The sequence below is a fragment of the Neovison vison genome, chromosome 6 (genome assembly GCF_020171115.1).
Source record: "Neovison vison isolate M4711 chromosome 6, ASM_NN_V1, whole genome shotgun sequence".
Lineage (NCBI taxonomy): Eukaryota > Metazoa > Chordata > Mammalia > Carnivora > Mustelidae > Neogale > Neogale vison.
The window spans coordinates 138840668-138854690 of record NC_058096.1 but is presented as its reverse complement, the minus strand read 5'-3'; the positions used below and the strand labels follow the sequence as shown (position 1 = coordinate 138854690).

Below are 14023 nucleotides of genomic sequence, written 5' to 3'. Positions count from 1 at the left end.
TCTTTGGTCACAGTTGAACTTTTAATGAAAAGTCCAGAAGTCACGTAAAATCTAGTAGACACAGGATTGTGCTCATACTCCAAGCTCTTACTTATCTCCTTTACTCCATTTTTCTCCACTAGGTGGTCTGTACGCTCTTAATCTCTGCATCTCTTCTTTCCAGTGAGGAGGAGTCTCACTGCTATCATCATCGTCTGATTCAGAACATGATCTTGACCTTGGAGGAGTGTGATAGCGCTTCAAAAACAAAGACAGGAATACCTGTTTTTAAAATACTGCTCAATTATAGTCTGCTACAGGAGAGAGTTAGGTATAAGACCCAACTCCAGATGCCATTCAAAAGCAATAATGATTAAAGTACAAAAGGATGATATAAAGTGATATCAAACGTAAGACACTAAAAGACATGGGACTGGGGCGCCTGGTGGCTCAGATGGTTGAGTGTCTGCCTCTGGCTCAGGTCATCATCTCTAGGTCCTGGGATCAAGCTCCATGTCAGGTTCCCAGCTCAGCTGGAGTCTGTTTCTCCTTCTCCCTCTGCCCCTCTCCCTGATTGTGCTCTCTCTCTCAAATGAATAAATAACATCTTAAAAAAAGGAGGGGGGCAAAAAAGAGAGAAAGAAATGGGATTTTTTTTTCCTTTTTAGTCCTAAGGGTTACATTCATTAGCCTAGATTATTCAACATACTAAGATTTCTCAACACACTGTTTCACATACCATTTCGTACTTAAAATGCTCAATAAACTTTAATCTAATAGCAATACCCTCCTATCCCTATGGAGAATACAACTAGCTCCTTCAACAGATCTTGGACTATATCTAAAATTAAAGCTAGGATTTTGCCACTTAGATAGTAATTTGAAAAAAAGAAAAGTCTTAACACACATACAATTGTGCCCCTTCCTTTAATCTTCCGTCCAGATTTTGATACAGATGGTTTCTGATCACTTACAATGGGTGTAACATCAGGAATCTTCCTGGAAAAGAAGATTGAAAAGTAAAACTAAGCAAATGCCAAGCAGTTTTCTCAATATTTAAATGCAGAATTTATGCTCCTATAATACAGTCATTTCATTTAGATCCAACACTTCTGTAGAATGAGGCACTCTAAGTAACCTGATTTTCTAGGCACTTTTTAAATGCCAAACCTTTAAAAAAAAATAAAATAAAAAAAGGTAACCCGACTGGGTAGAAATGTAGGTATGAACTGTGCATCTTTTTAAGCATAGTACTACTTTTAAACAAAATCCCTTTTTATCAGTCTCTAAGTGATGTTCTAATGGAATCCTAAGATATTTCTGACTCTGATACTTAAATTGTTTTAAAAACTTTATTATTTTATGTTTTTAATAATTCATTTGTCTCCCCCAACTCTACAATAAGCTGCCCCTCCTTCAGGGCTCTGAATCTGCTGCCATACAGTAATTCTAAGACTACAGACTTGGTGGCAGCTACCATTCCCCACAAGTGAGAAGTCTTCATACCTCAAGTTTTTCCCTGTTACTAGCATGATGGATAGCTCTTACTGAGTACTTACCACGTGGCAGACACTATGTTAGTAAGCATTTTAAACGTAATTGAGTCAAACATGTATAACATAATACTGGCCCTTTTAGCTAATTTTTATAGTTCAGTGTATTAATGAATTACACTGATGTGCAACCATACTACTATCTTTCTTAAACTTTTTCACTAACCCAGACCCACTGCCCCCATTAAGAATACCTCGCCATCCCCCCAAACTCCCTCAGCCTCTTGTAATCTCTCATTTATGGCCAAATAAGATTTTGTACACAACACATTTTGTTTATCCAACCATCTGCTGGTGACTGGGATTGCTTTCTTTTTGCTACTGTGAATACACTGCAAAAATATACCTAGCCATGGAACTGCTTGGTTACATGGTTAAATCTATGTTTAACTTTTTGAGGAACAACCAAACTATTTTCCACAATGTCTGAATAATTTTAGACTCCTGCCACCAATGTATAAGGATTCCAATTTCTCCATATCCTTGCTGACACTAGTTTTTTTGGGGTTTTGTTTTAAAACCCAAAAGTTATAGCCATCCTGCCAGGTGAATATTATCTCACTGTGGGTTTGATCTGTATTTCCCTAATGACTAATGATGTTAAGCACCTTTTTATGTGTTTACTGGCCATTTGTATGAAACATCTATTCAAATGCTGTGCCTATTTTTAAACTGAGTTGTCTTTTTATATTGTTGTCCATGCTTTTGGTGTCAAATATAAGAATTCATTGCCAAACCCAAGGTCATAAAAATTTACTTCTATGCTATCTAAGAGTTTTATAGTTTTAGTTCTTATATTCAGGTCATGGACCCATTTTAATTTTTGTATATTATGTGAAGTAGGGGTCCAGCATTACTCTGTTGCATGTGAAAATCCAGTTGTTCCGGCACCATTTATTGAACAGACAGACTTCTTTCTCAACTGAATACTTTGCAGTCTTTTCTAAAATCAACTGGCCATACATACTGCTACACGTTTATTTCTAGACTCTCAAATCTACCCCATTGGTCTATATATATTTATCTTTATGCCTGTACCATACTATTTTGATGACTGTAGCTATGTGTTAAGTTTTGACATCAGAAGGTATGAGTGCTCCAACTTTGTCTTTCGTCTTTTTCCAAGATTTTGTTTATTTATTTGAGAGAGAGCGAGCGAGCGAGCATAAGAGGGGAGGTCAGAGGGAGGAGAAGCAGATTCCCCATGGAGCCAGAAACCCAATGCGGGACTCAATCCCAGGACTCCAGGATCATGACCTGAGCTGAAGGCAGTTGCTTAACCAACTGAGCCACCCAGGCACTCAACTTTGTCTTTCTTTTTCAAGATTGTTTTGGCGATTTGGGGCCCCCTACAATTCCATATGATCTGATATTGACTTTTCCATTTCTGCAAAAAGGCCGTTGAAATTTGACAGTGATCACACAGAATCCAAAGCTTGCTGTACTGAACATATTAACTATATCAAGTCTTCCAAACCATGAACATGCGACATCTTTCCATTTATTTAGGTCTAAATATTTTGTAATTTTCACTGTATAAGTCTTTTACCTCTTTAAATTTATTCCTAAGTATTTTATTCTTTTAGCTGTTGTTTTAAATAGAACTGCTTTCTTAATTTCCCTTTCAGACTCTTCATTGTTAACATTTAGTTAACAAGCACCTGAAAGACATTAACTCATGGAATTCTCATAACAACACTGTGAGGTAGGTACTATTAGCATCTTCATTTGAAAGAGAGAATTTTAAGATTAAGAGGTTACAAATCTTGCCCTAAGTCATATGAAGAAATACAACTTGACTCTTAAAGCCAACAGGGTTTTCTTTTCTTTTTTTGCCCTGATTCATAATTTAATGGCTGTGTAGGCCTTGGTCTCTTATTTCTGCTTCTCGCAGGCCCACTGCTCTGCGGTCAGAGTTTTCTGCTCAAAGGCATGAATGTGCAGAAGCTCTTTGGCGAGGCATGTGTTCACATGGTGTCTCTGAAGCAGTGACTTCCCCTTGAACTTGGCCAACAAGTTCGGAGGGGAAACTGGACCCGCAACGGTTGGGAGTCGTGTCTTCGACTTCAATAAGCTCTGTCTCTGGGTCCTGCTGCAGCTTTTCCCAGAGGCATTCAGCGCTGAGTTCCATTGTGGCAGCCCAGAAGGGGCGACAGCCCAGCCGGGATGGAACCCCAGCTCCAACCTAGCCACACTGCTTCAGCCCTTCCAATAGGGTTTTCTAAGACTCTAGAAATCAAGCTCCAAATAAACATACAAAAAAAAAAAAAAAAACCACAACAAAACACAATTCTTCTACAGAAGAATCTTAACTACAAAATATACATATAGTGTTTTTCAGTCATTTCATGACATTACTTAATTCTCACAGTGAGGTAGGTTGGTACTTTTGGTAGGCTGTTAACCCCATATTCCTCATGAAGAAAAAGGACTGAACTCACCTCTATGTGTTCAGCAAAAATTAACCTTTACCTGGGAACCTTTTAGGTACTAATCCAATGCTATAACCCTCTACCTTGTCCCCAGAACATTCTAATTTTATTTGCTGTATGGCCCAGAAGTTGGTATTTTCAAAAGCCTGTAAATTATTCTGAAGTACCTCTAAGGTCAAAAACAAAGAAACTGCAGTCAAGTGTGGAACCCAAATTCCACTAAGCAAATTACAAATGATAGGAGCTTAACTGCTGGTAAATCAGCAAGGTGACAAGTTCACTATGGCTGATGACCCCTGCTTCTTATCCTTACATATGCTGAGTTCTTGAAGCACACTTAATTACAGCTCCCAAACAACTGATCAAAATCTCAAAGATCCTAATAAAATACATCAATTGTGCTATCTTTGTATGACACAACAACCATCCAATTATGATTTAAAATAATTCTGCACAAAATAACTTCCAAGAACATTATTATGTGACCAAAGAAGAGTATGACCGAACAAAATTATCAGCACTTTTCAATCACAAATGCAATCACCTGTTTACCACTACCAGGTTAAGAGAAGTCAGCCAACTTTTTCTGAAAAGAATCCGAGAGTAGTAAGTATTTTAGGATTTGTAGGCCAAGAAGAAAATTAAAGCTATTAGATAGGTACTTAGATAACAAGAAAACAAATTTTCACTGATGTTTTATCAGTAAAATTTGAAACATGACACCTGAGTATCGTTCTTTGTACTAAAGATCCAATGAGAGGAATTGAGTTCTTTTGCAGGGGGCGAATAACATTTCACTTAAGTAGGATTCACAATGCTCCCTATAAAAAGAGATAATGCTGTTCATACGGTAATGCTAATCTGTAATGGGACTATATGTATTTTATCTTTAAAAATATATTTTCAGGGGCGCCTGGGTGGCTCAGTGGGTTAAACCTCTGCCTTTGGCTCAGGTCATGATCCTGGGATTGAGCCCCACATTAGGCTCTCTGCTGAGCAGGGAGCCTGCTGCTGCTTCTCTGCCTGCTCCTTTGCCTACTTGTGATCTCTGTCAAATAAATAAATAAAATCTTTAAAAAATATATATTACTCTCCTTTTTGTTTTTTCTACAAACATTCAATCATGTAAAAACCATTTTTTTTAACCTCACAGGCTGTACAGGTAATAGACCAAATCCAGCCCATGGATAACACCCACCACCTGACAGAGAAACTGACCTTCCAAGTTCCCTGACTTTTGAAAGCCAAACAGATTTGACCAATGAACTTGGCGTCCTGTATTTTGAGTACCACTAAAATTTATTAACAAGCCAGAATTTGAAATGAAGACATCAGCATGTTAAGCTTTTAATTCAAAGATACATCTCATTTCATAACAGCTTTTAAAAATAAGACAATATTAGGATTTAAAAATGTTTAATGAACTAAATGATTACCCTATGTGGAAACCTGACTGTAAACAAAGACCACTTCTAAACCTCCAACAGAACTATTCACAGGGAACTTATCAATGATATGCCACATTATGGTATTTTTGTTCAAATAACATTTTTTTAATAATTCCAAACTTGAGGTAACACACAAAATATACTACATAGTATTTTTTGAGACCAAATCTACACATTTGGTCTCAAATGTGTAGCTCTGTAGACCAGATCTACAAATCTACACATTATCTGTCCAATGCAGAGAAGTTACAACTTTGCAAGTCAGCAAGAGTCACGTATTTATGATACTAAACTGTATCCCCAAACACCATGCAATTAATTTAACAGTATTCAAATTGGACCATGTTTTACCATTCAACTGACTCCAAACAGTTCAACTGATCCTCTGTTCTGACAACCTAATCTCACTTTTAATGAAAAGCCAGGGGAAAAAAAGTTAGTAATGAAATCTTTCCAGAGCTCCAGTAAAAACTTACCCCCTGGCCAACTTGCCCACCCAACCCCCTTTCTCTACTAGTAGAATGAGAATTCTGCAAGATCAGATACATGTCATTCATTAACCTAGCACCTCCCACTGTACCATTCAAAGTGCTTTGATTATAGGTCATGCTCAATAAATGAGTGTGGAACTGCAACGAGCTGATGGAATTATCATTCACAGAATGAAAACACTGTGGTTAATCACCCTACTTACGGTTCAGGTTCCACCGTGACAAGAGGCATGTCTCTTCTCAGTAAAAATCGGTTCTCAGGAACTGGAGGAATCTCCTCTGGGCGGACCACAGGCTTCTCCCTTTTAGCATTTGAATCAACTGACCTTTTTTCATTAGTATAACTCCTCTCAGAGTGACTTGGGAGAGAATAAAGCATGTCACCAATTAAAATGTGCTGTTTGCATTTCACAATAATATTAAATATTACGACGTAATATTAATAGCAATAAAATAAATTTGATATATCTCACTCAAAAGGTTTGTACAGTTTTCACAAAGAGAACATATAAAGCATGAACACAGTACTAAAATTCTGCTATCAAATTGTCAAACGATCCTAACTTTTTTCTTTTTAAAGCACAGCATGTAGAGAACCTGCAAACACATAGATCTTTGATATGGAATGTCTGTGCTACCCCTAGAATAGTCAAATTTCAAATTAAAGTTCAAAAAATATTAACCTTTATTAGCAACAGGTTAAAAAGCTAAGTTTACACAGCTGCACATGCTTTCCCCATCAGGGTGTGTGTGTGTGTTTTAGCTTAAGATTCCCCATGGGGGGTGGGGGTGGGTGGGGGTGTGTTTGTGTGTGTGTTTGTTTTAGCTTAAGATTCCCCTGGGGGTGGGTGTGTGTGTGTGGGGGGGTGGGTGGGTGGGTGTGTGTGTGTGTGTGTGTGTGTGTGTGTGTTTGTTTGTTTGTTTTAGCTTAAGATTCCCCTGGTGTTTCACATTTACCCTTTTGGGCTCATAATGTGTTTAGTCCTTGGTTCTTCTGAACTGCTTGCTTCCTTTCGTCTCTTTTTAGAATGTTTAACTTTTGGCCGCCTCTTATGTTTCCTTCTTCTGCTTCTCTCATGTTCAATTTCACTTTCTGAAGAAGATTCTGAAGACGAAGAGGAATTGGAAGAGGAATCCGAATCTTCTGAATGAGTTGGTTTCTTCCTTTTTTTCTCAAAAACTTTTAAGAAATATTAACAAGACTATTAGTACTGCATTTCAGTGCTTACCTTTCAGAGTAAAACGTGACTATCTAGTATAGTAAAACATGCTTTATCAACAGAAAACTGAAGACAAAATTTAATAAATTTTTCTTCACGTTGATAATACAATGTGCTGTTGAGATTGTCAAGTAACAAAGCCCTTGCCCTCGTGAGGCCTATATTCTAGCTGGATCAGGTAAGAAAGTAAGTAACTGCATAATATGACAAATGGTAAGTGCTAGGACAGAAACACCAAAAAAAGCAGAGTAAGGGAATAGGTAGAGTCAGGGGGTAACTGAAAATTACATTCGGGGCCGGCTGGGTGGCTCAATAGGTTAAGCCTCTGCCTTTGGCTCAGGTCATGATCTCAGGGTCCTGGGATCAAGCCCCGTATTGGGCTCTCTGCTCAGCAGGAAGCCTGCTTCTCCCCCTCTCTCTGCCTACCTCTCTGCCTACTTGTGATCTCTGTCAAATAAATAAATAAAATCTTTTTTTTTTTTTTTAAGATTTTATTTTATTTATTTTTTTATTTATTTGAGAGAGAGACAGTGAGAGAGAGCATGAGCGAGGAGAAGGTCAGAGAGCGAAGCAGACTCCCCATGGAGCTGGGAGCCTGACGTGGGACTCGATCCCGGGACTCCAGGATCACGCCCTGAGCCGAAGGCAGTCGTCCAACCAACTGCGCCACCCAGGCGTCCCAAATAAATAAAATCTTAAAAAAAAAAAAAAAAAAAGAAAGAAAGAAAGAAAAGAAAATTACATTCCAACAGAGACCTGAAGGAAATGAGCTAAGGGGTCAGGTAGGTATCTGGATGGAGAGTGCTACAGAAAGAGGGGACAGGCAACACAAAGGTCCCTGTGTATTTGGCAGTCTGTAGAAAGGTCAACATGGCTGGGAAGACTATGAATGAGGGGGAAGAGGTGAAAGAAAACTGCAGAGAGCAAACTGCCTTACAGACCAAGTAAAGCCGTTAGCTTTGGCTGAATGAGAAGGGCACCCTTGGAGAAGATCAAGAGTACAAGCAAGGAGACCAGTAGGAATTTACTACTGCTGAGAAAAGATTATAGAAAAGAACAGAGGTAAACAAGCAGGTATGAGGCTACTGCAATCATCCAGGTCTGGAACAAGGCTGACAGCAGGGGGAAGTAAAAAAAAGGGAGATTTGATAAGATTTATGCATGGCTGGGTAGAAGGTATGATACAGAAGCATCAGGCTATTGCTATACAACTTGTATGGTTTCCTCCACTACCAAAATCCAAGAGGTATGTTTAAATTATAGTCTTCAACACGTTTTACTGATATCCTAGCTCCCCCCACTACCCCAAAACCCTTACCATCTTTTGTTGATTTTGTGGCAAGCACCCCACAATCAATAACTCGCACATCTGCATAAGGTCTGCTTGCAGCATCTGTTTTCAGATTTTCAATCTGTTCAATTACTTCAAAACCAGAAATAACTAATCCAAAGACGACATGAACCCTGTTATAATACAAATTCAAGAAAGAACTGGTTTGCTGACAAGCCATAAGCAGTATTCACAACTGTTATAAATGACTGGTCTACAGACCTCAATATAAAATAAAGTGTTTGATGAATGAAACAACTGGAAGGTAAGTAGAACTTGAAATGTGCTTCATAAAAGGAACAAACAACAAAAATTACTCAAATTGGGACTCAGTTTTCTGCCTAAAACAATATCCTTTACGGTAGAGTCTGAGAACAGACTGCCCTTGATACTCAAACTATTGCTACAGGGTCACTAAATTCATGACTAGGAGGTCTATCCATAAGCCCAGATAAAGACCCCACTCAGTAACACAATAGCTATGAGGTCTCAAGACTGACTAAACTGGGATCCTTAAGGAGGAGCTTGGCTTTGAGATTAACCGAGAGATCAAGAGCGCCCCCTTGTGGTTTATCCATGATTCAACCTGTATTGCACTGGCCACCCAAACAACTCCCCAAGGTAGTGAAATGTCACTCTTACCCATCCAGGTGTGGAGCAGGTTTTGTGGTACTGTGTAATAAACATCAACACAAAGAAGATGGCAAAAACCAGGTGTTCAGATGAACAGAGCAGAAGGGTTTAAAGCACAGCATGTAGAGAACAAAGAGGTAAAGATAAAAAGATAGGGAAAAAGTTAAATGTGGTAAACATTCAAACTTAACCTTTCAAATAACAATAGTAGCCATTTTACTGGTTAAAAACATCACTCAAGATTATAACAAATTACAAAGTTGTATTTATTTCTCCAATATGAAGACTATTCTTATAAATATGTATGAAACAATTTGGAAATAGCATAAAAATACATTAAAATTAAAGTTATTCCCGAATCCAAAACAACAAAAAAAAAACTCAAAATTTATCAACGTAACTAGAATAAAAAGCACTACTGTTTGCCCTAAAGAAAGAAAAGCATGATTGATACCTGCACCCCGCACTTAAATGAGTTCTCCTATTTGTTATTTTTCATACTGAGTCAGTCTGCATCTTTTAGGCAGGCAGATGGAGGTAGGCCACAGAAGTCCTGTTTTCAGAACTTCCTGACACTCCCACCTAAGGTGAAGCTCTGCCACTCAGAGCGACCCTGAAAAGGCACTAGGGAGCGAACCTTCCCTTTGTCAACACTTCTAACAGCAAGTAAGTAATGAGGGATAACCTTATAGACACTGCATTTCTCTGGGCCAAAAATGCCCAACCTGCTTCTTCTACAATCACCAACTGGCAGATAGTCACTTTTAAGAAGCCTACAGGATACATTTGGTTAAAACATTTTGAACCAAAACTGCTTGTTTCCCACAGCATTTTCACAGATCTTCACACTATGTGAATTGCAGTGAAAAAATTCAAAAGCAGATAACTAGACTCAGAAGTATATACCACAAAAATCTTAGTTTAGAGAAATAGCAGAATTTGAGAAAGGACACTGGATTATCAGGCCATGTTTAAAGCAGTCAATTGTGCTAGGAGCTCCCATATCAATTTTTATATTCATTTTAAGGCAATTCTAAGACATGTAATTCAACAAAACACAATTTTAATCTTCACAACAATGTTAAAAATCATTATTCTACAAGGAATGGTAGCATTTATACTTACATTAAAAATATTCAGTTGTGTAAAAGCAGTACAGAAATTTTATTTTAAAAAACGTCAATTTAAGAAGTTCCAGAATTTTAAAAGCGATCTTGAGTTTTAAAACCACAAAGTCTCAAATTCTCCTTAGAAGAGTGAGAAGTTGTAATTCAAACCAATAAAATAGTAAAAATGAGTAAAAAACAGGCAGAAAGAAAAAAAATCTGGCAAGCAGGTGAGGAAAGGAACTAATGCTTAAATAATTAAACTAGCTTCCAGAAACTACTCTGTATAATAACTTTAAGATGGAAATGTACTTCCCATATATAGAAAACTTTACCAAAGCATACTTATGATAGGAAGAAATTAGTACATATGCCAGACAGTGATTCCACTGTATGAAAGGTCTAAGAGGGAAAATCTGTAAAGGTAAACATCCTACAATATTAAGGGACAGATTTCAAATATGTAGCAGTGAAAACAAGGAGTGGTTTATTGATTAAGGCATATTCCTCCTCCTTCCTTGTTGCTTTTTCTCACAACTCTCAGATTTTTGGAGGAAAAGCCCACAGATTTTTCTAAAACACACAGAACCCAATTCAATTTGCCACAGCGGCTAACCAAGGAGTCCTGTAAAAACCACCTTATGGCAAAACTCTGGAGCAAATAGGAAGATGAAAACACTCTAGTTAATGCAGTTAGGTAGCAATGTACCACTTGAGACTCAGTCTGAGGATGGAATCGCGCTACCTTTATGACAGATTCCAGTTTTGTTTTGAATTCAAATGACAACTGAAGACAAAAAAACTTGGGTCTTTTACTGCAACAGTGGGGAAAACAAATGAAGACAACAACAATTTCAGGGACAAACTTCAGGGGGCCTGCTGTGCCTGGAGTGGTATGAATAATTAAATCCATCACTCACATCCGCAATTCAGGAGGCAGACATACAAATGTGCACTTATATCGGGCTGGATTGCATATTAAGAATACTGAAAGTATATAAAAAAAAAAAAAAACTGAAAGTAGGGGCACCTGGGTGGCTCAGAGGGTTAAGCCTCTGCCTTCGGCTCGGGTCCTGTTCTCAGAGTCCTGGGATTGAGCCCTGCATGGGGCTCTCTCAGGAAGCCTGCTTCTGCCTCCCTCTCTGCCTACTTGTGATCTCTCTGTTAAATAAATAAATAAATAATCTTTTAAAAAAAAAGGATACTGAAAGTATCTTAACAAAGAAGCCCCTCGGGGTTCTCAGCCTACATTCCAGGAGCAGAAATAACAATGTAAAGCAGGCATACTGGCCCTAGGCTGACACCAGACATGGATAAAGAGAGGACACTGCCAAATGGGCAGAGAGAAATGATATTCCTGGTCCAAGCGATTCAATCCTACTCAACCGGACAAAGAGATCCCATCCCACCAAATCCTAATTGTACTGATCTTTCAAAACTATGCAGTTTTAAAGACCCATGCAGGGCTGACACTCAAGTAAGTTCCAACCTTACAGCCAAAGACTACCATAAATATGTAAATTTATACAGGCTTATGAAAACATGCCTGAAGGAGAAAGAACCATAAAACATTTCAAATCATAAAAGCTTTCAATATTTTCACATTTCCATTTTCTCCTGTCACTTAGACACTGATTTTCCAGTTTCCTCCACCCCCTGAACGAACTTTAAAAATATATGCATAAGGATTCATTTAAAGTTTGTAAATCCTAGAAACTGAAAAGTGTCACTGTTACTCCAAAAAACAATCTACATTATTATACCATTACCAAAGAAGCTTTTGGCTTTATACAGAAATTAACAGTTCTGTACTGAAATGAAATCTACACCATTATATACAATACACCCTCTTCCCTGCCCTCCCCCAGAAGAGGTGTGGAAACATGGTGGCAACAAGCCACTGAAATGAAAATATACTTCCCAGGATTAACTACGAGCAATAAAACACACTTGTTTTACATGTACTGCTGCCATAAATCAAACAGAAAGTTTTGCTTAAAATGGTTCAATGCACATAACAATAGGATTAAAGAGATAAAAGCAAAGAAAGAAAAAGAGAGCCTTAGAGTAATGAGACATTACCTTTGGAGCGCACGATGTAACACTCTTTCTGTAAATTTTACACAAAAATGGCAAGAAATAAATTGTAATACACTTTTAAGACAAGACTGAATCTATGTTTTAATATCAATATAACTTTGAAATTAAATATTTTCAAGTTTTATGCAAAGCAAGAAAGCTTTTTTTAAAATGGAGGGCTCTAAATTTTCTTTCACATAGGATATGTATGTAGAGACGAACTATGCTTAAGAAAAACACTGTGGTAAACATGGGAATCTGCTCAGAGCCTTAATATGTTAACACTAGAGGGTGAGGAACCAAACAGTATATTTCGCTTTGCAAATCCTACAAACTAGCTAAGTCAACAAACATCTTTCTCAACAAGAGAGTAATGTATCCCAAGTACATACATGAATATAAAAATCTGAATTCCCAGGAGGAGTTACTACCAATGGAAAGCAAAAATTTCAATGAAAAGGACAGAGTTAAGATAATTCAAAACAACATTTCAGGGAACTTTCTCTTCTTTTTTTAGTAATTCACTTCAAATAGTTAAAAAATCTTTCATGTTTCTACATTTGAAATCTTTTCATCAAACACAACAGACCACTATGAGGAATAAGTGAGCAAAGTTTGGACTACAGTTTCTGTTCAACACTTCTGTAGTTGTTAAGTCCCCGAAAATAATAATAATAATAATGCATAACTAGAATTTTAAGGATCTTCTCAAAGGATAAAAAGGCAAGAGAGATGAAAGTATAGAAGTATTCTGTCAAATTTTGGCCACGATACTTGCCTAATCTCTGATTTTCCCCATTGTAAAAAAATTTAAAAAAATACACAGTCTAAACAACTTTATTATACTTTAAACATATCTGTTATATACTCAGACCAAAATCCATGTCATATATAGTGGATAAAATTCTTTACAAAGGTTTCAGACTATTGAATCTTGAAATACTTAAAAACAAGCTTTAATTTCTTATCAAGGATTGATACATGAATTACTGCCAAAAAGAATACAACATTTCAAATAATATGGTGTTTTCAAAAAATGTTGTAAAAAAAAAAAAAGTGACTCCAGGTGTAAAATAGTATGAACGTAAAGATAACCGATTTCTGTCTAATGTAGCTTTGAACATGCAATTTTTTCCTTCAACTCCTGACACTACACATCATCATGAAGAGGCACCAAATGATATAGAGACATACAGCTTGTGTAAGGGCCATGGAAACGAACCAAGCCATGTTACAGAGCTCTCCCTGTATGTTCCAAAAGTCACCAAAAATTCAGCACTAATGTTAACAATATGTAATACACATCAAACACTACTAGATACAAAACTCCTTCCAGGTTGCTAATACATATGTCACAAAACACTAAGTGATTTTAAGACTGGATGTTACAGATGACACTTGAAACTCAGAGAATTTGGTTTATGGTTAAGTTTCACCAACATCTTGATGAAAAATCTTGCAATGTACACATATAGATACTACCCCCCCCACCACCACTGGCCAAAAGAAGAAAAAACTAGAACCTCCCAGGTTACTGACACTTACTAGCATTTATTCTCATACAGATGCATGAGTATGTGGAAGGAAAAAGCATTTCTGCCCAAATTTACTTTTGCTACCCCAAATTGCAACATAGCTTTATAAACCCCTTAACCCAAAACCACTCTTCACCTCCCCTTGCTCTGCTCTGAAACAATCAGCACTTCTCTCCCACTCAGGAAAGCAGCCATTCCCAAGTCTGGTTAGAACATA

General features: G+C 37.4%; 1 protein-coding gene and 1 pseudogene across 6 annotated transcripts in view; both read right to left on the bottom strand.

Annotated features, from left to right (window-relative positions):
- Positions 1–14023, bottom strand: part of NKTR (natural killer cell triggering receptor) — a 57997-nt gene that overhangs the window by 9694 nt on the left and 34280 nt on the right. For 5 of the 6 annotated variants that reach the window (XM_044252468.1, XM_044252469.1, XM_044252470.1 and 2 more), the window contains 6 exons: positions 9096–9125; positions 8442–8587; positions 6861–7083; positions 6107–6262; positions 891–978; positions 92–237 (listed from right to left, as the gene is read on the bottom strand). In XM_044252468.1, coding sequence (XP_044108403.1) covers positions 92–237; positions 891–978; positions 6107–6262; positions 6861–7083; positions 8442–8587; positions 9096–9125 — 789 coding nt within the window. Of the gene's footprint in view, positions 1–91; positions 238–890; positions 979–6106; positions 6263–6860; positions 7084–8441; positions 8588–9095; positions 9126–12274; positions 12291–14023 lie in introns of those variants that run through there. The other variant, XM_044252473.1, reaches the window with a different exon arrangement.
- On the bottom strand, positions 3243–3672 carry LOC122908985 (annotated as a pseudogene).